General features: G+C 40.8%; 1 protein-coding gene across 2 annotated transcripts in view; it reads left to right on the top strand.

Moving 5' to 3' along the window:
* The window catches only part of peli1b (pellino E3 ubiquitin protein ligase 1b), a 48,722-nt gene that overhangs the window by 14,299 nt on the left and 8,406 nt on the right, over nucleotides 1-26,017 (top strand). For both annotated transcript variants that reach the window (XM_042432877.1, XM_042432876.1), the window contains 5 exons: nucleotides 13,172-13,481; nucleotides 21,493-21,622; nucleotides 22,891-22,992; nucleotides 24,470-24,667; nucleotides 25,245-25,433. In XM_042432877.1, coding sequence (XP_042288811.1) covers nucleotides 13,399-13,481; nucleotides 21,493-21,622; nucleotides 22,891-22,992; nucleotides 24,470-24,667; nucleotides 25,245-25,433 — 702 coding nt within the window. In that variant the 5' untranslated portion in view covers nucleotides 13,172-13,398. The remainder of the gene's footprint in view (nucleotides 1-13,171; nucleotides 13,482-21,492; nucleotides 21,623-22,890; nucleotides 22,993-24,469; nucleotides 24,668-25,244; nucleotides 25,434-26,017) is intronic.

Below are 26,017 nucleotides of genomic sequence, written 5' to 3'. Positions count from 1 at the left end.
GTGTGTACACGCAGCTGAGTTTCAGGAGATATAATTCACGCTACATAAATTTTCTGTAATGTTGCATCAGCAGTGATTTTTTCCCCCCCCATCATAAGGTCCTCTGTTGGCTTTATAGCTCCTCTGGATGGAAATGGTTTGTGTGCCAATACACACTGTGGGTTTATTCTGAGACAGAAGACTGGAGTTTCTGGGTGATCTGGTGTGTGAATGGAAATGAATCCGATCATTTCCACATTGAAAAGTTTGACATTTCCCATTGTAGTCAGCAAGAACCCGAGATGTTATGAGCTAGTCGCAGTTACATCTCAGCACACATTAAATCAACTAAAATCTTAACATTTAGTTTAAATGAAAGGAATTAAAATGTCAAAATGGAAAAGGTGTCGGAGCTTGTATTTCACGAAATCCAGTTCACACCACTGAAAGAGAGCGAGCAGGCTGGAAAATTAACAAGAGCCATTTGCCAAAAACTGGCAGTGTGTGCTGTCATCCAGTCAGTCTGGCAGGTAACCAGAAGTCCTCTGGAAGGTCTGTCTGTTCTGTAAATCTGTTGGCTACTGTGGTGATGAATGAAAAAAGTAGTTCCTGATCATCTCGAGAAGGAAACACTCCAGTCATTAATCATCCCATTATGAATTGCGTGGTTTCCTGCTGTACTTTTGGGCAGTTGTTCAAGTTTTTTGTTGAGCAGCGGTGTGAAAATGGCAACATTAAGTTAATTTTTATGTGATTTCATCAGCTATACAAAGCCTAGTCAACTTCCAATCTTTTGTTTATTGCACTCTTGGTACTCCAGATGTCAAAAACACCCCATGAACTCTTTGGACACACTGGAGCTTGTTTCTAAAGCTCACAGTGTTGCAAGCATGTGAACTGTGGAGTGGTTTTAGTTATAATTAATGATATCCACACTGACATCCCGGGTCAGCCAGTGATGTAAATGAAGGCCACTTTTGGTCTAAAACACTATATTTCAGCAAAATTTTGCAGGTGCACCACGCTTTTAAAGTGCTGCTGTAGTGAACTATATTTACTTGATGCAGAACAGATGTGAGACACATCTTTATTTAAATTGGATTGCTCCGCTAGTTTTAATGCAGCCCCACTTTAGGCTGTGGGTGCTGTGTGTAGCTGCGTCGCATAGGAAAATATTCACATTAGACTCAGGTGTTGGCAGATACTTAGTATAAAAATACTTCAGATTTATGCAAACACTTTGACACATATGATATATGTGACGGTATGATGTTAAAATATTAATAATAGTAGTTACAGAGCACTTTTCAAGACACTTAAAGACTCTTTTCATGACGAGTTAAATAAAAGATTGTACAGAACTAAAAACTAGAGCTGCAACGATTAGTCAATTAATCAATTAGATGCTTGACAGAAAATTAATCGGCAACTATTTTGATAATTGTCATTGTCAATTCTCTGTTTCCAGCCTCTCAAATTACACTTCTTCTGGTTTCTGTAGTCTTTACTGATAGTAAACTGAACATCTTTGGGTTGTGGACTCTTAGTCAGGACAAAGCAAGACATCTGAGTACGTCTCCTTGGGCTTTGATCAACATTTTTCACCATTTTTGGGCATTTTTTTAGACCAAACAACATATTATTCATCGGTAGATTCATCATCATCAAATGAGTGTGTGATGGTTGAGGGGTTTTATGAGGTAGGAGGGGGCCTGGTTAGGTTTTAAGAATCTTAAGTACTGATATAGAAGTCTCGGTTGCTACTGCATTTATCAAAACAATTGTCAGTGCAACAGGGATAAAGCTAAGCAGTCCTCTCTTCAGGACAAATGCACGTGTGCTTACCCACTTCAGTACATTTCACAGAAAAAAATCCTTTTCCTCTCATGTCCCAGATGACAGGGGTAGAGTTCTTCCCTTCCTCCTTCTTTCTTTACATGCCATCTGTTTATCGATCGGGGGCAAGTTCGACCAAAGGAGGAGACAGAATAACACATAAAGGAGAAAAGAGAATCTGGCGTCAGGTTTGCCAGCTCCCCCCCACCCTTCCTTCCCCCCCTACACCCCGCAGATCAGTTTCCGAGTCATCGGGCGTCTAATCTTCACTGTGTGCAAACCAATCCCTTTCCACTGACCCGTCCATGCAACTCTACACACTGGAGAGCGGTCCCAGGGCGTCTGAAAATGAGCTCGCGCCCACACAAACGCTCACATATTCACGCACAAATGCATTTCACTTGCATTACAAACACTCACGGTAAATTAACAACCCCGCTCTTGTACACACACACACACACATTCAAACGGAAGTCTCTTTAAAATACTTAGCCGTAATTTGTTGGGTTAAACTATACTTTGACTTGTTATTAAGTGCTGTTAAGATTAAACTGTTTTCTAGACAAGCACCACTTACTAAGATGAGGTTTATGGTCAGACCCAGTAGTCATCCCTTTTCCTACAACCGTAAAACCTCCAGCATTATATGCTGCATTTAGTCACCATTTGGAAAAACAATGAAAGACATTCCAAGAAACTGTAGGAAGCATTTCAACTCGAGCGCTTTGCTTATTTCAAGCCTATAAACAGATGACTTATATCCAGACCCATAAGGATTTTTTATTCTGTGATTTTTACTCTCCCATCTACGGCAAACTAGCTTCAACACAGGCGTCCCAGCTTACATTTTAGTTATAATCACATCATCCGTTGTGGGATTAAGTGTCTCACTTAACGACCTTTTGACAAGATGCTGCAGATAAAACTCCTGACCAGATAAGTTAACAGTAACGCTACCCTACTTCCTTGTTTGGCATTCAGTCTGTGAATCTAAAAAAGGTTGAAAATTTACAGGACACATTTATATGAAACTGTTTACCCAAGGAATTTTTTTGCAGAGCTAACAATTTATTTAGGGCTCTCACTAAGACAAACAATATGTCAGCTCTCCTCAGAGGTGAAGATTTAGCAATTAGTCCCATCTGCTCTTTGGAAGTCGGTTCATTCAGCTCTGGTTGACGAGTTTGGATACTCCGAGAGGCCTCTCTTCTGAACAAATCACAATCTTTTTTGCTCTGTATGATTGGATAATTTTTATCAGTCTAATTGTAGATGTTAAACTCCTTAAACACCCTTTAAGTTAACGGTGGAGCCTCTAACATTGATTTGTAGTAGTTCAAACAGTTACTGAAGCAAGGAGCCCTTTTTAATGATGTCAAAATAGCTTTAAGCTCAAAGCAGGCTATGCCCTCATCCCTGACTGATTAAAGGTCTTTAAAGGTGGAGTTGATGCTTTTGAAATTCTGACAAGAGTTAATTATACACTGTAATTCTCTCTTAATCTTTTTTGGGTAAGACAGCTTCACATTATAAGGACTTTTCTCATGTTAACAAGTTTGGTGTGTAGTTAGAAATGTTGGTGTGATGACGAGAAAGAATCAAATCTAAGGATTAAAGAAAGGACATGTGGATGATTTTGTACTTTTTCAACCATTAATAAGATTTATTAACAACACAAGTACTGAAAAGTCCTATAGAGACTTAGCTGAAGGTGCATTACAGTGCGTCATATGATGATTTATGCATATTGTCACTGTAGTTAAAATTCAATATAAACATTTGCACTCTAGTGAAGTGAAAATTATTATGCAGGTAATATAATACTATACTTTGGACGGACAAAAACATCACTTTATGCTCGCAGTTACACCTCTCAAGAGATCTTTTCACTACCGTCGCATCGGGGGTTTGAGTGTAGCAGCGATTAACCTCGCCTCTTTTCCCTGACAGCTTGTTGTTGAATATGACTTTTCTCTTCCAATGAATCAAAAGACTTTCCAAACAGGCCACGTCTAAGTGGTGTGGCGTTCCTCTCGGAGTGGGAACTCGACAAAGAAAGCTTTTGTTATAAGAGGTGAGGTCAGTTGGATTCTTAACAGCATGAGGTGGATCAGCTGATGCTTGCCCCCTCCCATCTCTTGTTTACCATCCTCCTAACCAGCCACTTTTTTTTTTTTTTTAAGTTGGTGGATTCAGTGAGGATGCAGGATCCAGTTTTAAAATCTGAATTAATTTAATCTGCAGACAAGAAAAGTGCAGTGGCAATAAAATCCAAAAAAAAAACAGACAAAAGAAAAAATGATAGAGCAACAGTGAGATCATTAAAGTGACAAAGGAAACAAAACTGATTCATGGTTGTAGTAATGAGTAAGATGTTGTAGACTAATGACGGAGCTGTTTTGATTTAATTACCAACAGTGAGTGTATCCATGCAACAAGATAATCCTTGACCAAACAGTGACATACGTTTAGTCTTAGAGCCTTTTTATGTGAGATTTTGCCATGACATTATTTTGCCTACATGGAAATCCCTTGGGTTTGCTTCTGCACTGTGTTGTAATCTTACCGTTCTTGATACAATCAAACTGAGGTTAGTACCTGACCTGAAACCTTGACACGGGTGTCACAAGAAATAAAAGGTGGGCAGGTGTGTTACTGACATTACCGTAAACCACTACTTTACCATTAAAGCATCTTTTTAATTCTACTGGAAAGTAGGGTAACACCCACTCTCTTACCATGAGGTAGCTAAAACACAATATTAACATATTTCTTGTTTTGATTAACTTATTAAATGTCAGAAAGGGGGTGAACAAATCCAGTCACATTTTCCCAGCGCCCAAGATAATATCTTCAAATTGCACTTTCCGTCCGACCAACAGTACAAAATAAATGTACGCTAATATAAAACGGGGAATAGCGACAACATCTCACATTTGAGAAGCCGGACTCAGCGAATGGTAAGCGTTTTTGCTCAATAAATGACTGCTTGATTATCAAAGTATTGTACGGTAGTTGTTGATGAATATCTGTCGATAGGTAATATTATGAAGAGTCGGGTTATGTTCAATTATAATTAGATCATAGGACGTGTTGTCTGGCCGTGTCAGAAACTGAAAGGCCGAGTAAAAAGCCGGCCGTCATAGAGAGCGGGGAGACGTGATATTGTTTAAATACAGGATAATGGTGCACATTTCCAGACAATCTCTCCTGTTTGGCAGTCTCATAGTCTTGCACTCAGTTGTTCACATGAAAAGTGACAGAAATAGTTGTGTCGAGATTGACAAAAAGAGAGCGAGAGGAAAAGCAGGTACGAAATATGGGATTGACAGTTTTGGAAAGTTACAGAAATAGTCGGACACAGCCTTAATCTGACGTCGGAAGAGGGTGGTGGGGAGGGAGGGGGGGGTAACAAGCACTTCTGAAGAAGCATACTGGCAGCTTTTCAGCACTAAACTGAATAAAAATTGTATTTTCACGTCAGTCTTACCCAAGCACACTTCAGCAAAGCAGATGTCTGCTTTTAAAGGGTCATGAATCTCTGCCTTTCATGTGAATAATGTCTCTTACCGCTCCCTACACCGTACCGCTGTTTACATGCCGGCTTGCAAATTCCACATTATCTCACAAGTGGCACTGTGCTGAATGTCAGTAATCCATTTCAAGTCCTGCTCTGTCCATTATTTCTTTGATAGCAGGCGTTACTCTGTGTTCTTTGAAAATGTCCTGTCTCTTTGGTCGCAGACTTGGCTTCGGCATTTCTGTAACTTAATCTAATTCGGACAGTTGCCTAGAAGTGAGCACCTCACTGTAAAGTGAGCCGTGGGCATGAGACACAGGAGGAAAATGACATTCACACTACAGTGGTGCAATATAAATGTATTAGTATGTGCACACTTAACACCGAGAAGTTCAGCCATCTATTTGCAGTAAAGGGAACAAGCCGTTTGTCGCAAGGGATGCAAAGATGAAAAGACTGAAGAGGAGGGAAAGGAAGGGCGGAGAGAGACTTTCTGTTTTTGGAAAATTGTTGCTGTAAGCTTTTGAAAAACTTGTGTGGTTCTGCTGCTCAGCATGGAACAGCTGGGGAGCTCAAAGCCTCTTGCTAGCAAGCTGCTCATAGGAAACATGAAAGGTGCGAAACGCCTAAAAGCCTTTAGAGTGTTTGAGGATGTGGTGAGAGCCAGTAATACTGGGATGATTAGATATCTGATGACCTTCTTGATGAAGGACTTTGACAAAGATCACAGCAACCACAAGTAATAAGATGAGCTTTTTTTTTTTTCCCTATCAGATTTCTCAGTTCGACACACAGATTCCCACACTAACACAGCAGATGTTATCCACTTTTGGTCTTAGATTGTATTGATATCTACTGTAGTTTTTAGCCTCGCAGGAGGAATACAAGCAGCTCTGTCAGTGTCATAACAAAATACAGCAAAAGTAAATAACCACAGGTTTCTGAACACGTTCTGCAGACAGCTGGTCGATTTGCTGACACATTATGCCATTACTTTCAAAAAGGAAAGGAAATATGAGAAAACTGACTTCTTATCAGAAATGGCTTTTTGTTTTTTTAAAAAGCTGTTAAAATTTAGTTGAATCATGCCTAACTCTTCACAGATATTCTGCGATTTTAGCATCATTAATAATAATGTTTATACACACACACACACTTATACACACTACAGATGTCCAGTTTGTTGTCTTTTAACACAGAAGCAGGTGTGCTTAATATTGTTTGGTCTCACATGTCCAGAAAGCCAAAAAGATGTCATCCTCTCTGAGTCTATTCCAGGCATCTGTTATTATTTATTGATCTGATGACCCACTTACCAGGAAGATATCGTCACCACTTTCCACTAGTGAAGATGTTACACTGTGTAAGAGGTCCTGGGTTATTTTTCCATGTAATCAAACGTTGCCGTCCTGCCCTGACCCGCTGACTGATGTGAGCTTTCCGCTCTTTCAGTCACGTTTTTGGTTCTACATTTTATGCTTGTTTTTTGTCCCTTTTTTTCCAGTTTATGTCAAAAGTTCACTGCTAATATGTTGATTAATTTTGTTTTTTGTTCGTGATGTCCAGTTTTATTCTTCAAACAAACAAATGTTCCCTGGTTACAGCTTCTCAAATGTGCTGCTTTTCTGTGTCATATATGATGTTTGGGTTGGAAAAACAGGCTTCTTAGTCTCTGGGTAATTATAACGGGCTTTTATGATCGATTAATTGGGACAGTAGATCAGCAGATTAATTGATGATGAACATTCTAGTTAGTTGCCACTTTTCTTTTTGAACAAATTTGTCATTGAAGCTTCTTCTCTGCTCATTTCTGTGCTGGAGACTGATGATTTTAATCACAGTGTGACTAGTTAGTTGAAAGCCTTGTAGGTACAAAACATGTTCAAGTAGGCCTTGCATAAAAAATGTTAGCTGTCTTGGTTTATATATATGTCAGGAATTAGAAGTGTTGTTACATGAACCAATTGCTTAAGCTGTAAGGCCTTGGATTGAGACTGGTTATGTATCAGGACCTACATTTTACCTCATTAGACTTAAGTGATTAATTAGCCGAGTTCCTCTTTGTCCGTGGACCTGTTAGAGTATCTTCTGACCCATTTTCGTTTCGTGACCTGAGAAACACCGCCTCTGGTAAAGTTGTTTGTTTCCACAGAGCCGTGTCTTGTGATCCTGAAAGTGTGTCACCCTTTGTCTCGCCACACCACCAGCCTTTCTCAAGCATTACACACCTTTTTTTAACTCAAAACGAAAGAAAGCATTGTGCAGGACTCAAACCCCGCTGAGAACTCGATTAAATCTGGGAAGTGACACGGTGGATTGATGCAGGCTCTGCTTCCTTTTGGCATATGCTAAATAGGACAGTTTGACAGGTTGCTCCGCAGCTCAGCTGGCAATGCATTGAAAAGGAGAAGTGCAGCTGTTACCCTGCTTCTGCGTTAACATGAAGACGTGTGTGTGTGTATATGTTCGCCTCCGCTTGTATGTTTGTTTGTCATGTGTTGTGCTCTCTTGGCAGCCAATGGGAATGGCAGGTGTCGTCCGTGCCTCCTTGCAGTTAAGTTTTATGAGAGCTTTTGGAAGTGTGAGGTTGCTGTTCCTGCTGTCAGCAGCACGCTGTTACAATCCGTGACCCCGGCCAGCCAAGTCAGCCTCGCTCAGCTCTGGATCTATTGTTGTAGGACTGTGTGTCTCGGTAGCTAAGCAGCAGTTGGCACCGAGCCACACCGAGCTCTGTGTCTTGCAGAGTTGCAGAGACAGAGAGCTTAGTCAGGAACACAAACACACACACACACCAGAAATTACACACACACACACACACACACACACCCATATACTTAACACATGTGTACGAGGGATGCCAGATTTAAGCAGTTTGCTCACTCAGTCTTCAACCATGTAAATGATCAATAATCTAAAATATATGTTTTTTTTTCTCAATGAAAGCCTTATTTAATCGATTGAAAAGGGATATTTTGCAGCATTACCATAACGGTTATTTTCATTATCAGTTAATCTGCTTATTATTTTCTCAATGGATTGATTAATCTATTATTTCATATAAAATGTAAAATATAAAAAAATATATAAAAAGGCCAAGGTGACGTCTTCACACGTCTTGTTTTGTTTGACCAATAGCCCAAAATCCAAAGATATTCAGTTTACCGTCTTATACGACACATAAAAGCATCAAATCCTCACATTCGAAATGATTCATCAATTATTAAAATGTCGATAAACTTAAAGTGAAATAAAACCGACCGCTCCACTTGTTGTCATTGAAAGAAAATGTTTTTAGTGGAGCTTTAAATATTCAAACAAACATCAATAACGGTTAGTTAACCAGGAGAAAGCAAGATGGTGGAAGAACGAGAAGAGAGGCAGCAGATGTTTTTGTTGAGTTGATTTTATACAGAAAGATAAGTGGGAGCAGGACCCACAGCACTCACACTTACATTTCTTTTAGCCCTCGGTGTCTGGATCCATAGGTAAAAATCAATCCCTGGCAAGTCAGCCGACGGCTCCCTCGACACTACCGCCTGTGCGCACATGTGAGCGAGCGCGCGTGCGTGCAGAGAAAGATTTTACACGCACACGCGGTTCAGAACAAAGTGTTTTACTATGCACTGACAATGCCGCATGTGTGAGAATATGAGATTAACCCCTTCTGTCAGGGGAGCAGGTGGGGCTCAGGCTTACATCCAGTTTTGCAGATTGAACACACGCGTCTTCACCTCCCCCCTCTTCTTCCTGCACACTTTTCTAGCTCCTCCATTTTGTTTTTATTTCCACCATCCAGAATACAGATTTTTTAATTTTTTTTTTTTACATTTTTCAATACTGAGTTCACCTTTTTCACAACTTTTCACACAATTCTCTTTTCCAACATGCAGCTCAGGTCTTTCTTTCTTTCTTTTACAAAAATAATGGCACTTCTTTTCTGCATGGATTGTGCTATTTTACAGTAATATGTTGCAGAAATGAATCTAAAAGCATGCGATGTGCTTCAGTAGGCTTTATTTTCCTACACTGCAGTAGTTCCAGTAATGCGATGCACTAAACTTACATGTATAAGATAGCTGCAGATAAGTCAACCCTGTTTTCTGCGCTTCTCATCCATATATCGCCTCATTTCCTCTCTTTTAATACACCTTAGAAAGAATCGTTTTGCGTGTCTGATCCGTCCCTGGCAATCTTCTGCAGATATATTCAGGCATCCAGCGTTTGTTGCATCTAGGAGAGAAATCTGATCATGTGGACGGTGGTCATAAACTTTCCACTTCCATGAGGAAAATCGTTTTTTTTTTTTTTTTTTTCTAAGATTTAGGAGAATGTGGAAAATTGTAGTCTAATTTACAGTAATTTTGTGTTATGTCAGGATTTCAACATATGTAAACGTTCAAATCGGGCTGTAAATAAAGTTTTGGTGGTGTTTGAGTTTGAGTGAGAAAACAGTCGGTGAAACTTGAAAGTTGTGGTCATTGAATGCATTTTGTTCCAGAGCAATTAAAAGTTATCCTCAGTTCAATCCTGACTGTGTGTTGAGTTTTGCACCCCAACTTCACTGTCCTGACTTAACTGTCTGAAAAAAACTGAAACGATTCACAACAACCTGCTGAACTCTGTTAAACGTATGAAACTGTGGTGTATTTTTGCCTCTTGTCTTCGTCTGACTGTGTGTGATGAAGCCGTTTATAGTTCACAACTCTACTGATGTTGTGGTGTGAAACGCTGAATATAGATCTATTGTTAACACAGTGTTAACACTCTGGGAGTGAGATGTTGTGTGAGACTGTGGAACAGTTTGCATGATGCGTGGATGCATGCATCTGTGCTCTTCTTGTGAAGAGTTTGTTGCTGCTGAAGACTATCGTCGGAAACTCCGCCATCACCTGTAGTTTATCAGAACTGGTCAACCCACAGTGTAAGTCGTTGGTAGTTTACGCACCCTGTAACTTCCTGTTTTCTGAGGGGGAAGTGTTGGTGTGAATACACCTATAGTTCAAATAGATGGCCTCCTTACAGGGCTCGCTGTGCAGTGGGACTGAGGGAGCATGTGTTTTACGTTGTTTTTGCATTTGACCATATTGTGTTTACTTCTGCTGAGTTTTTCAATGTGCATAATGTGCCGTTCAAGTCAGATCACAGAAAATCATCTACATTAAGCAACATCTAATGCTTTTCATAGCAAATGTAGCGCAAATTATAACCAAGTTTATAGAAAACTGTCAAAAGAAAATTTAATGTGTGTTTTTCATCCACTGTTGTAATGCAAATATTTATGATGGTGCAAATTTTCCAGTCGGGGGCCGTTAAACCATTGCAGAAGACGAGGATGCAACAAGATCAGGGCTGCAACGATTATATTCATTATTGGTTGGTCTGTTGATTATTTTCACAATTAGATGATTAGTTGTCAGAAGATGTCGATCACTGTTTGCCAAAGCCCAAGGTGACGTTCTCAAATGTCTTGTTTTGTCCCGACTGACAGTCCACAACCCAAAGACATTTAGTTTACTGTCATAGAGGATTAAAGAAACCTGAAAATATTCACATTTGAGAAGCTGCGATTAATCAATCACAAAATAGTTACCGTCGCAATTAATTTAATAGTTGGCAACTAAACGATAAATCAACTAATCGTTGCAGCTGTAAACAAGTTGACTTGGTTAAAAGAGCGCCAGTCAAACCTCAAACGTAGAAAACATGATGGAAATATTCATGTTGTTTCATGTTACAGTTGCCTCATCGCTCCACACAGATCCGATGTTTTTGTCTGCCGCTGTGTTTTGTTTCAAAAGACGTTAAAGTCACATGCTTCACGTGCGTCACGATTTATTTTCACTATGTCCGTCATTTTCCAACTTTTCCACCTCAGTCAAATGTAAAACGATATTTTTGTGATATTTTATTTTATTTTTTGTTTTTTTTATGCACCAACTGAAAATAAAAACAGGTAGATGAAACACACCTTGTGATTCATTTAAAACCTGTTCTGATGTGGGAGATAAAACTATTTCAGTTGGGTGCAGTTTTTCAATATTGTGTCAAAGTTCACACGCTGCGTTCTGTCAGTTACTGTAATCCCTCAACCCAAACTGTAGATCTCATTCAAATACATGTAATATTGTCAATTTACAGTGCATCACAAATGCTCAATGCTCAAACGGTTAATTTGGCCCGTGCTGAGTGATGCTTCTGTTTGACATCTCTGACGTGTCTGAAATATTTATTTGGAAGGCCTCCGTATGAACTTCTCCCACGCAGCCTGATGGGACTGTATCTGCTTTCCTGCTTTTCATTGCTCAGTGAGAGTGTGAGAGTGCTGAGGAACAAAGCTCCCGTCCCTACTCATCATCAAAACACTTTGCTTCCTATGCTTTATTCATGTGTGGTTCTCCATTCTCTTAGCAGAAAGGCACTCTGGGAATTGTAGGAGAAATATTCTGCTTCATATAAGGAGGACAGCCTGGAAGTTGTTTCTATTAATCAGGTTTTGAATGATATCTTTGTATATTTACATATTCAGCCTTTTTTTTCCCCAAGTGGGACATACAGGACCTCATGAGTTTAAGTCGAACCCATGATGTTGAACGTACACGACTTTCAACAGGAAGTCCATGCTTTTCTCTCTTCGTATCATCTTTTCTCACACAGACTCACTTTCTCTTACCCACTCTGTGATTTCCTGTGTATTCAAAAAGTCCTGCATGTGTTTTTGAGTCATTCTCTGAAGTCAGCATTCACAAACACCCACCTGAATTTACTAGCAGAATAAGTCACATGTACTTCTGACCGTATTTGTGTCCCTGATGCTTTGACAAATGCTTTTTTTTTTTACATGAAACTTTGCAATCAAATTTTGGGAGGTTGAAGTGTGTTGCAGTGTATTTTGCATTTGTACCTCCGGAGCAATTTCAGCCGTTTAAAGTGGCTTGAAATATCTTGGCAGTAATAAGGCTACAGAGGGCTTAAAGGGGTGGTTTTGTTTCTCTCCGTTTCTATTCTCACAGTTTGAAATGTGCCTTTCCTTTTGTCACGCTTGTCATTGCAAACTCCCCCGTTGACCAAGTGACCTGCTTTTTTTAACCAGTCAGTGAGCCGCTTCATTGGGAAGGTGTAGGAGTCCAGGAGTTGCTAATACCGTGACTGTCTTCCCACTCTCTAAACAAGCACGTTACTTGCATTTAAACAACTAGTCGGTTAACAACCCCCCCTCTTCAGTGTGCATTCAGCCTGAAAACAGCCCTGAGTTTTAAAAAAAGCAAGTGGCTATATTAATGGGGGCGTGTTGTTTCAGGAACTGATGAGATGAGTACGATATAAAGAGATCCAGGAAGCCTAGTTTGAGAAACAGATCCATAAGTGTGAAAGCTTATCAGATGCTAAAGTGTGATACTGACAGAGGGTTTTACAAGTCTGGAAAGTTCACAGTGTCAATCGTTTTATCTTTTGCCATGACGATTGCAAAATAAACAGTATAATTACACCGTTAGGTCACAAAGTCATCTACGAGGAATGTGCTCTTGCAGGTATTTGGTTGGCCAGCCAGACAACATCCTGTTGTGTTGTGGCATTGTTTGCTGGACAACCTTACGTTTTTTGTTGGAGCCCGATGCATTATAAGGCCCACTAAGTCTTTCTTTATTCAGTGCTGTCTTCTGTCTGAACTTGACCTTCGTTGATAACATTTGTACTGCTTTGACTAAAACCTGACTATTTATGCATGCATTTGAACACAAGCTGAAATCTCTAGAAGTTAAAATCTTGAAACACACAATTTACATTTTGAGTTAACACACTAATCTTTGTGTTAATCCTTTCTTTGTCACCCTGCAGGGCAGGACAATCGGCGCCGCGAGAGACGGACACATGAAGCATGAGAGGCTGGAGCTGAGGCTCAGCTGACCCTTCCCCTTCCTCCTCTTCCTTTCCCCCCCGTGCGCCATTCGATCAGCACCTCCCCCCCTCCCTTACCCTCCTTTCCCCTTCCTGTCTCCCTCACCCTGTTGGATCTCACCCATCTTGTCTCCCCTCCTCCTCCAAACCTCAATCAGCCGTGCCCAATGTACTCCCCGGAGCAGGAAAACATCTCCACCACCGCCTCCACCAAAGTGCCAGTGAAGTATGGAGAGCTCATTGTGCTGGGGTAAGCAGCGACAAACTACAGACTCTCATCATTACAAACAGAACACACACACCAGAGTGATTTTTCATCAGTCGATCAGGCTTAAATGTGTAGATTTGAAAAAATAATCCGAGGTGAGGAGTGCAAGGGTCAGAACAGCAGATCCCTGATAATGTTTTTGTGACACTAATGAAATCATGTTCTGATACAGTCATCATGATGCACAAATCAACACTATTAAACACTATTTAAAATCTCACAGTTTTGATAATAACCATGCTCTTAAATTCTGTGAACATCGTGGATTATTTTATGCCATATTACGTTTGTCGCTGCTGAAATCATTGTTTTTCCAATTTTGTCGACGTTCAACACTGTTGGAAGATAAAAGTATTGTGGATTTATTAGGTTAGATTTTAATGCTTATAAAAACAATCTTGAGACTGTTAGATTAAATTAGCTGATACATCTGGGAGATCAGGTTTTCTTAAGTACTGTATTGAATGTGAACTGTGTGCACTGGCCGCGATTGACATATTAGTCATTGTTGGATCTATGAGTCATGGCTGATAATGATTGGATGTGTTGGTCGTAGTTTTTTGGCTGTTCTAGCTCAAGCCTTTCAACACACTCGCAGTGTTTTAGGGCTCCACATGAACTGCACACATGGACCTGTGATTTTAAAATGTGACCTTACACACGAGAATCTTCTGGTTTGGGTTCTTGTGGTGCAAACGCCGAAGACTGTTGTTGAAACACGCAGTCCCCTCCTGCAATTCCAACTGTGAAATACATATTTTAAAATTGTTTTGCTGTGTTGTGTGTGTGTATACATTTCAGTTGTTCACATAAATCATACATAATTACAGAAAAGTGTGATGACTAATAAAAACGCTGCCTACAATCTTTTTCTGAGTACCGAAGGGTGGACTTTCCCCACCCAATGGTGGTATGTTTGTTATATATTTGGCTTTTCATGGTGGCCCCTGATTGGTAGACACTGCACGCAGAAAATAACGCGGGGATCTGGGGCGGAAAATTTTACACCTACAAAATGTTGCCAGATTGGGCGATTTTCTGTCTAATTTCTGCTTACTTATTACATAACCTTTACCCCCTGAAGGCAGGTAAAACGTACATAGATCATTGTGGTACTGTGGTGATAACTGTAAAGTGAAAGTAGTTGCTAATTGGACACCAAAAGATACTTTTTAAAACTTTTAGAAACCATTAGCCTAGCTGCTAGCCACCAGCAGCTGGCTCTCTGAAAAGGGAAGCCAATGCGGAAGTGCCTTAAACCTGCATTCTTTCTAACGGCCAGCAGGGGGCGACGTCACCGGCTCCAAAAAGAAGTCCAATTGCATAGAAGTCTATGAGAAAATGACCCTACTTCTAATTTGATTTATTCCCTCAGTGAACACTTTCCCAAAGTTTTCCCAAGTTTATGGTCTCAACCGCTGCTTTCAAGTCTTCTTCAATACAGCATGACGTTCATTTTGTAAAGTATGTTCCCATTTAGAGTGAAATAGACGATAAAGCAGGGTATGCTTTAGGGCGGGGCTATGTTGTGATTGACAAGTTGCTCCCACAGCAGTGAGTGAGGTGCTGCAGTTGGAGCAGCTCCACGCTTTGGTCCAAACAAGCTCATTTTTCATCTCCTCTGGCTCCAAAAAAACCAAGGTAGCGACGGTCAAAATGCCAAACTCGAGGCTTCAAAACAAGATCCCACAAACCAATGATGATGTCACGGTGGCTACGTCCATTATATTTATACAGTCTATGTAAAGTGCATATTCACGGTCAAAATACACAGAGCTACTGAAGAAAAGTCACGCCACGCTGCCGCCTTCCAGCCATAATTTTGACAGTATGTTTGCTGTCATTCGTTTCCCTTTAATCTACTTGTCAGACTCACACACCCAAAACAGTATGTGGTCGTCAGTGATTTAGGTGCAGGCTCTATCCTCTCTAGAGGCACCAGAATACTAACCATAAAGTCTAAATTACCCTGAACAGACACACAGTCTGAACACAGTTTTGTGTATATTGTTCTTTTGTTTACTCTGTATTACAATGATAGCATAATAGATAATCATATCTCAAGAACAATGAGAATAACATTGACATAGAGAACAAGAGTTATTGCTGCGCTAAAAGCGTCCTGAGGGGATATACGTGCAGAAAGGACTTAGAAGCATTTCTAATGGTCAATTAGCTCGCGGATATCTGCTGCTCAATCTCCGAATGATTCACTCGAAGAGTCGACCGAATGCAGTGCTCCAGAAAATGAAACGGAAATGTTTTCCAGAAAGCAACACAAACAATTTGTGATATTTTGGTCCGGTTTGCACGGGGTCATGCACCGAGAGTTCACACACACACAGAGAGATGTTCAGCCAGTGAGCACTAAAATCACTTTATATTGTTGGCAGTATGACCATGAGCATGATAAATAATATCTTAAATTTAAGAGATATATGATAAAAAAACAAGAGAAGGCATCAAAGATATCAAATTAGATGTTTCAGGTGGTGATTCAGTGGTGCTGCATGTTGTAAGAACTTTTTTTAAGAAGAGAGATGAACCACACTGTTTCATATATCACAAGATAAGATGAATTTTGGCGAGGAGCAGCACCGGATACTCATCTTAAACACCTTGCCCCCCCCCCCCCCCCCCCCCCCCCAAGATATGTTTTGACTGAAGTCCACATACTCAGCTGTAGGAAAAACCCTCCTCCCCACCCTGCATCTTCAGCATAGAAGACATATAACTCCCAGCCCCAGCCCCACTCCACAGAGGAATGCAGATGTCGGAAAGACTCCTTACACGCATAAACACACACACACACACACACTCTTTCTTGTGCAACACAGACACACAGATATACTGCATACACACACACATTTTTCATGTCTCACACACACACACATTTGGTCTCACAGCTGACTCACAGTTTGTTGTTCTGGAGCAGTATTGTCAGGGAGATGACCGTGGAAATTTTCCCTAGTGGAAAAAATGCAGTGAGCAGTAAACGCGGTTCCATGCCTTTACAAGGGAGAACCCCAGTTTTCCGTTTTGCTCTGCTTTTTCCGCTCCTACTTTTTTAAATCTAGGTCAGGCCACCATTTTTAAAAGGTCAACAGGGGCAGTTTTTTACTGGATGACATGAGTAGTCACACATTATACTGCAAGTAAGCCTGCTGTGTATTAAAGTGCAGTAAACACTTTAATGCGTATTACAGTGCTGGAAACGCATACTTATTGTGTGGCCTAAGTGGGGGTTGAGCCCCTAACCCCGGCATTAGTACCAAGCTTTAACCTCTGACCGACAACAACCTGTTTACTATCAGTAAGCTGAGATTTTAAAAGCCATGTAAAGCCACTGCAAACACACAACACGGCTTTAATATTACAAGGACAGCAGAATCTTAAGCAGTGATTTGTTGCAATTAGCCCATCAAATTAGCATTAGGCTTCTCTGAAAGAATGCAATGAGGAATCTATTGTGAATGAGGATGCAGCTTAAGTTAAGGTTTACTCGTTGCTATACGGTGAAAGGCTGCTCTCTTCTCTCCAGAAGCTGCTAAATTTTACTTTGACACTAGTCTCTCACAACTGAATTACTTGAAACAACTACAACTAAACAAAAGCACTGTGCATTTTCAATCACATCCTAAATTGACACATGACCATCCTGTCAACCTTTGTAATTGAAACCTGTTTTCTGTGTGCAATAATCTAAAGAACATACGTCGTCCTCTGTTTCACTTCTTGGCCATAACTTCAAAAAAACATCCTGTACACCATAAGGTCTTAGTTACAGGTGCGTGGGATCAAAAACTCTTAAAACCAAAGAATCCCACACACTGTACATCAGTTGAACTCCCTCTCTCGTGCAAAATTGTTTGTGGGAATCTTACTTTCACTTCTCCATAACTCATTATACTTTTATGGTTGGTTTTAGTTTGCTAGATGAGGGACGACTGCAGTAAAGTACTTAGAAGCCAGTATAGAACATTTTAATGATATTGTGAACTAAATAGCTCAGCTGCAGTAAACCCCACCCATCTGGCACTCCCAGCTGGTCGAAACAAGGGCTCAGATTTAATTGTGACTCCTGTGTGACCAAGAACAGACTCACACACACACAATACTAATGGAGGACCCCATCAACACGTAGCACAGTGTTGTGTCTGACCTCCTCGCTAACCCCCGTCCAACATTACCATGTTTGAAGCCCAGTGATGCTAATGGTCTAATCCAGAGGAATGCTGCAGCGTCTCCTGGGACGATCTGTTTACATGCATACTGGACATCCATGTGGCCTTTTAAGCAACTGTGACATCACTCAATACGCTGCAGTCCAACCTCCAAATCCACCTCTGTCTGTCTATATAGAGTACGTGTGAGATTCTGTATTAGCACAGTAATTATTATGTTCATACAAAGGCATGTTTCATGTGTTGAATCTTCACTTCTGCCATGAAACTCAAGCAGTGTCTCTTATGTTACAACCATAGACGTCATCCACTGGTTTATATTGGAGCTGGTTTGAAGCCCAGAGTTGCTGCTTGTAATCGGCGCCATCTTTTCCGTTTGGAGCCAGGACCTCCCAAATAAGGAGTGTCCTTTCAAGGTCTGGAAACACGTCCCGCTACCTCGGACCCAAGCTAATGCTAGCATACTGGTAACACTGAGCGGTGCATACTTAAGGCTAACATTAGCTACTTCAGCTAAATTTCGCAAACAGGGCGGGTGTCATAATCAAGTAACATTAGACTTACTGAAATATTGCGTGACAGCATCATGTTTGGTTCAACAGTACTTAACTCCCGAAGCACAAACACAGTCAGTAGAGCTGCGTGTCTGTAGGAAAATCACTGTTTATTCTTTAAACAGAAACTGTGCAAGTCTGTCTCAGTATGAGCCCCGGAGCCGGGAGAGCAGCAGGCGAGCAAACTGTCAATCACTTCTGTCAATCATCACCCACACGGCAGACATCAAAGCTACTCTAAGTCTTTAAATCTTCTTAACGGAGCAATAATTTCCAAAATGACCACCATCACACTTATTAGAGGGCCTGAATTCAGCGATCGAGACCATAATGCCTGTGTTTGTCGGTATTTCTGGAGAGAAGTCGACACTTTTTGAGTGGGAGCCAATTGAAACCAGGGATTTTTTTTGCAGCCAGTGTCTAGCGGCCGTCGTGGCATCACACTTTAAGGTATTTCTGCTTCAGTCTCAAGCCGTTATAGTTGCCACTTGGTTATTTCTAAGACAGTATAGCTTCCCACATGGAGATGGAGCTCACTGAAATAAATATTCTATCTCTCTCCAAAGGTTCTCATCCACACCGTGTACATTTTGTTGTGCATTGAGAAAAAATGTATCTACTTATTTATCTATATCTGCTATTCTAAGCATTGAATTTTTTTAAGAAAATGAATTCATACATATTTGGCAGTGTCTACCTTCAGTCTAATAAGCTTGTAATGCCAGCACATGTTAACAGAGACACATTGAGTGACTCAGTCATAGGCAGCAATTACTCACACAGCCTGTCTTTATGTTTTTATAGGTTTACTGTATAAGTAGTAGCTTGTTGCTGCACACTGGGCTTTAGTTTACTAGTGTTTGCAGGGAACACACTCACACTCACAAGCTTGTTGCTAATTGTGGGAATTGAAGAGTATAGCATGTGTCTGCACACACACACACACACGCACACACACATACACAGACACATACTTTTTCCTAACTCTGGTCCGTCCTGCACACTGCGCACACAACCTGTATCCGCACACAAAACTTGTTTCTAACCCTTGGCCTTTCTGCCATTGTTTTGAGAATATTTGGATACATGTATTTACAGGCACACATTGCTGCTACCCATGGGAACCTGGATTTTAACTGCCTGTAACACTTTGAGCTTTCTCCAGCAGACTGCCCTGCCCTCCCTCTGGATACGGGGCTAAACTTCACCATGGTTACGCTTCTTGCCATGGTTACTCTTCCCAAACGTTGCTGTGGCTCTGTTCTTTCACCATGGTTACTCATAAACCCTCCCAGCGTTGTTTGATCCCAGCAGATCTGCTCTCTCACCAGTCAAACAGAAACATTTAGCTGCGGGCTGAGCGTCCTTATGACCTGTCTGTACTGTCTTTACTGGACTCAGTACAGTGGGTGGGTTCATTTAAAGAATCTGATTGGTCCAAGACACGCTCCCATACAGCAAGGGCAAGTTGTATTACACTTGTTGCTGTGCAAGGCCAAACACAAGAGTGGCAGCGTTTTCTCTTCTTTTTCTTATTTATTTTTTTTTACTACTTTAAAGAAAGCTTTTCAGACATTACACATGCAGTCTACAGTGTGAACCCTTGAATTCTGTTCGTGCGAGTGGGAATATTTCTTGTGAATACTTCTTTTTACATTGTTGATGTGTCCAGTATGTGTAAAAGTTTATCACCGGATGCCTGCTTTTGTGGGAATCATCTAAAAAAAAGTTCTGAAACCTTAAAAGATGGCTTTGGAAAGTTTAGGTCAGAGACACGTGCTTCAAAGACTTTGGAGATGTCCAAATGTCTGTCAAAAAGTGTATTTATTTATTTATTTGTGTGCGGCAAACTTCCTCAGCCGCATCACCTGGAAAACGTCCGCCAGATGATGCAAAACGGACTTTGGAGATCTGCCTTAAACTACAAACTATGTTTCCTCATTTTCTGTTGTGGTGCCTTCAAGGACGGTCAACTCTCCCAAAAGACTGCAAATCTGAGAGAAAACTACAAAATTCATAAATAACAAAAAAAAAAAAAAGCTGTTGGAAGAATTGAATGTCTGATCACGTCTTCGCCTGTGTCTTTTGCTGAGTTATCACATTGCATTTCATACAGTCGAGTACAATGACAGTATAGTGTGTCAGTGAAGTCACAGGAGTCCATAACTTTTGTGGCTTCTGGATGTCATAACAACGTTAAAGTAGCGAGCAGTGTTTATGTATGTGGTAATGTTTATAAAGCTACGGTGCTGCTAGCAGGAATATCACTTCATGCTGGTGATGGCTTATCAAAAACATGTGTGTGCAATAAGGAATAAAACCTCTGTATATTCACAGAAAGGCAACTGAGTGTGTTTCTCAGACGTTTCTACCTGGAAACATAATAGTACCACACTGTTAAAACTATCGGCTGCAGGAGCAAATGTGCACTTTCTTTCTCCATCCAGGTTTCTTTTTCACGCCTTTACCAATCCACAACTTTTTCTTAATATTATTGTCAATGTTTTGCTTTGTTAACTGAGATGTCTTGATTTTTACAGATACTACTTTTTTTTTTTGGAGCTCTGAGCCCGTCTTCTTGCATTTAAGCACCATAATGCATCAACTGCAGCTGGATCAGTTTAAGTTGCTTCTCAGAAACGATGTATTTTCTGGCTGCTAACTAACCACACACACACACACGCACACACATATATATACTGTATATACAAACATACGGTTCTCGATGTTTTCTTACTTAAGGATATGAAGCAAGAAACACACACTGAGAGACACAACGGCACAGTCACGGTGTTGTTGGGAGTCACAGAGACTCTATTCTGTCGGAGGGAACGCCTCTGTTTATTCTCCTTTCCTCAGCCATGTATCAGGCTAAATGAGTCTCTGTGTGTTTGTTTTCTCAGACTTTCTGGGGGTTATGTTTGGAGGGCTTTGTTGTTTATAAGGACATGATGTGCTTTTGTAAAAAAAAAAAAAAAAAAAAAAAAAATACATGCATGTAAGAAAAGTATAGACTGCTGTTTGTGTGTGAGTGTGTGTGTGCGTGGTCTTAGGGGCATGAAGGGAGTGCACCAAAAAAAATGCCTCAAGCATTTTCCTCAACGGCTGTTTTTTCCAGCGTATTATACAGCTGCTCAGACAATAATGCCCTATTGTTTTGTTTGTGTGTTTGTGTGTGTGTGTGTGTGTGTGTGTGTGTGTGTGTGTGTGTGTGTGTGTTTATGTTTTTGTGTGCATGTGTGTATGTACATGCAGGTACAATGGCTCTCTGCCCAACGGAGACCGAGGCAGACGTAAAAGCCGTTTTGCACTTTGTAAGAGACCGAAAGCAAACGGGGTGAAACCCAGCACAGTTCACGTCGCCTGCTCTCCACAGGCAGCCAAGGTGAAACACGCACACACACACGCGCACACACACACACACACACACACACACACACACACACACACACACACACACAGAAACACACAATATAGTATCATTTAGTCATCCCGGGGACTGAAACCCTACACATCAGCAGTTTTTTGCCTTCTTGAGCTGAAAGTTTACATCGTGATTTAAGTTTCGAATGAGTTCTGTCATTTTATAAACATAGTGAATAATTTAAAATACACACTGCATGTATCAGTTAGAAAAATAGCTTTCTTTCCTCCCTCTTTTACAAAGCTCCTCTTTGTAGGAGTGTGATTTTGTTTGTCTGACAACATCAAATAAAACACACCCAGTTCATTGGATTTGACCTGCGCTGCTCCACCAAAGGCTTTTGTGAAATTCTGTTTGCTTTTTGTTCTGTGATATTAAAGTAACACACGCAATGAATCACACACACACACACACACACACACACATACACACACACACATGCCATCAACAAGACAGAAAGAGAGCACGCATATTCAGCGAGTCTTTGCAGAAAAAGAAAAGGCTCTGTCGAGGTTTAAAAGGTATTTGAACAATGGGTTTTACACGGCGTTTAACTGGAACACGCTGAAGGTTTATAAGAGAAACAAATGTGAACGGTTCAGTGGAAGGTAACGTAGCGTTTTTCAGCTAAAGTCCTGGGAAGCACATGTCTGTGTGTTTCCATCATCAGTTATAAAGCTGGCCAGAGATCCTCTAAAATCTGTTAAATGAACTGGGGGATTGAAAGTGGGGTGTGTGTGTATGTGTGTGTGTGTGTGAGGACCTTTGCTTTTTTGGTTTAACATCTGTACTTAATGTATTTTAGTCTGTGGACACTCTCTCTCTCTCTCTCTCTCTCTCTCTCTCTCTCTCTCTCTCTCTCTCTCTCTCTCTCACACACACACATACATACAGAGACCAGCCTTTTGGTGATTTAAAGAGTCTGGAAGAGTGATTGTCCTTCTCTGTCCTGTGGGTGGTCCTGAATGACCAAAAAGAGGCCTGTGCTAAGTCCAGAAAGTGACTATATAACTGAACTCTTCACCCACCCCACCCTTCCTCCGTCCATCTATTGTTTCTCTGTTAGAATCAGTGAGCAGATGTCAGAGGTGTTTTTTTTTTGTGTGTGTTACAGAGCATGCCAAGGTTCATTCCTCTTGAGGATTTCAAATGAAGGGTTTGATTGGAAAGCGCCTAAAGGTTTTTTTTCTCTGTATTGATCTATCCTTCCTTCCCTCCGTCCCGCACAGGCCATAAGCAACAAAGACCAGCACAGCATCTCGTACACTTTGTCTCGAGCCCAGACGGTGGTGGTGGAGTACACTCATGACAGCAATACAGACATGTTCCAGGTAAAAAAAAGCCTCAGCTTTTACCACCAGGACTGGAGTTTTACAACCAATTTACAGTCCTTCTTTTTCCCCCATTTCACCGCTGCACTCACCCATACCTGCTTAAATAGTTTCAGCAGTGATTTTAATGAAATGAATTGAATTTAGGTGAAAATTGTCAAGATGTTGATGTATATTTTTAATTAAAATAGAGGTGGAAACAACTGATTAGTGATCTTTATGAGAATATTGTGCAGTATAATCAGGACAGTTATCTAACACATAGTTCTATAAAGTCCTATAAGGTATAAAACTAATTTAACATACATTTTTTGGGTATTTGTGTGGCAATGAAAACACAAAAGACACAAAAATCATTAAGCTCAGGTTCATTTTTGACTTGCAACAGCAGTTGAAAAAACAATCTCAGGTTGCTGTTATGGAGCTTTCAGTCACATCTTTATTCTTCATTTGGATCCTGATCATCTTCCTGGCGTCCACACAACAACAACAACAACAACAACAACAGCAGCAATATAACAAACAGCAATTTAAAATCAAATTGATCAATAAAACTAGAAAACGAGCCAAATATAATGATCAAAAAAATTAGTGAAAACAAACCTACTAACTAAACTGGTTTGTCAAGATATAAACAAAAAGAAAGTAAACAAAGATTTTATTTTAGTGACTCTCTGAAAGAAAATCTACTTTTCATGTGTCTCATCTCACATCATATGATCTTCATCGGCAGATGGAGTTTGTCCCGTTGTCATGGAATCGTTACACGTTTAAATTTCCATTTTCTGAGCACTTTAATGACTTCTCGTCCGTTCTGGCTCAAAAACAACAGTTTGAGAAAAACCACGGCAATTTATTATGAACTGTTGTGGAGCTTTCAATCATATCACACAATCAAACAAAATCATAACTCTCCAAATGAAATACGGTGCAGGTTTCCTCTTTTAATAAGTAATAAAACATGTTGTGATCAGCGTTTCATGCCAGCGATATATTATTCATCTCAGTCAGTCAGGCAAGGACAGAGTGTTTCGTTCTGGTCTTTTTAAAGTCACCTCGTTCTTTGCTTGATTATAGCATTAATGCTCTGGGAGGCAGTGCTGTCCTGTGCAGCGATTATGGTACAGTGGTGATTCAGGTAGCTGTCAGGGGCGGCAAAGTGCCCATCATTATAGTACAGAATGTCCTTAAAGTTATTATGGGTTTTAAAGAAGCTAGTTATACATGCGAACCAGCTGAAAACTTGTCTTCAAGGTCATCAACATACATGCAGTTTAAAAAAGAGAATATATGTTATATATTTCAAATTTTGAATAGATTACATGCTGTTTTTTACTCACTATACCTTCATTTAGCAGGTTTTGTTTCTATTTTTTTTATATATATATATATATATCCTCTCTACACTGGCTGGAATACATTGTTGACTAATCTTGTGTGAAACTTGTCAGAACACATCTCCATCTCTCTCCACCAGATCGGTCGATCGACGGAGAGCCCCATAGACTTCGTAGTGACGGACACGGTGGCGGGCAGCCAGAGTAACGCAGACACCCAGTCAGTCCAAAGCACCATCTCCCGTTTTGCCTGCCGCATCATGTGCCAGCGCACGCCGCCTTACACCGCACGCATCTACGCCGCAGGCTTCGACTCCTCCAAGAACATCTTCCTCGGGGTGAGCTGTCGTTACGTCCGCTGCTCCAGAAATGTGTAGGCGAGTTGTGAGAGAAGAAAAAAGGCAGAAAGATGAAAAAAAAAAAAAAAAAAAGGGGGAATGAAAACCACAAGGAAATGTGACAGAAAATGAGAGGAAAGGAAAGCGGAGACATACTGGTTGAGACTTGATAATGTGAAAGAGAAAAATCTTGTTTACTTTTAACAATCATGTTTCCTGTTGTTTTCACATGTTTTTATTTCTGTCTCTATCCAAAGCAAATAAGTGACAACACTGAACTCACCCACACTCCATTTATATAAAAATCTTGGGTTTTTCTCAAGCTGCAGCATCTCATTTAAACATTTTGGCATCAGTGTGTTCAACAGCATGCTGCTGCTAAATAAGTCAAGAATTTTCCATTACTCCCTTTCCTTCCTATATTACACTTTACTCCCTGTTGAGTTGTTTGGGGTTGAGCGCTGAGGGAGTTGGCAGGGATCCAGTATAAATAACAATATACCAATAACAATATGAAATGCATTTTGAATTGTTCCCCTACTGATCGCACCTTCCCGTGTTTTTTTGTTTTGCTCAGGAGAAGGCCGCCAAGTGGAAGACATCGGACGGACAAATGGACGGGCTGACCACCAACGGCGTGCTGGTGATGCACCCTCGTAACGGCTTCACCCAGGACTCCAAGCCGGGCGTCTGGAGGGAGATCTCAGTCTGCGGCAACGTCTTCACCCTGCGGGAAACCCGCTCGGCGCAGCAGCGGGGAAAGATGGTGAGAATAGATTTTAAAGAAAAATAAATAAATCACACACGTATGCATATTCAAAACATAAATTCAACCACTGAAGAGCTTTGTGTTTCACACTCAGCGTGTGTTCGCGGAGGATTCTTTCAAGCCGGCGCCATTGGTTTGAGATTAACCTTAATAGAGTGTGGCTGCTTTGGAAAAGAACAGCGCTTATGTGTTTCCTGAATGTGAGAACAGTTTGGCCTTTTTTAAGAAGACTACATAATGTTGAATGTCGTAACTCTGAGTCCACTAATGACAACAAAGAGGCAGAGAGAGAGAGTGTTTTTTAACACGCAGGCGTTAGAATGAACAAAGATGTTGCAGAAAAAGTTGCTGCTCTCATTTTAAAAAAATTCAATATGGAGCACACCGGATGTAAATGTAAGACTTGGACGTGAGCTCGGTTCGCTGTGTGACCAGATTTTTGTAATTACACGCAAGACATCTGTACTTTTCTTCCTCGTCCGCTTCCTTTCTCACACTCACTCACGCACTGACACTGTTACTCAGGCAGGAGGTCAGCCACAGCTTAACACCGCCGGGAGGTTATCACGATGCCGTCTCCA

Source organism: Thunnus maccoyii, chromosome 14, assembly GCF_910596095.1.
Source record: "Thunnus maccoyii chromosome 14, fThuMac1.1, whole genome shotgun sequence".
Classification (NCBI taxonomy): domain Eukaryota; kingdom Metazoa; phylum Chordata; class Actinopteri; order Scombriformes; family Scombridae; genus Thunnus; species Thunnus maccoyii.
The sequence above is the reverse complement of the archived record's forward strand: the minus strand, read 5'-3'. Positions and strand labels throughout refer to the sequence as shown.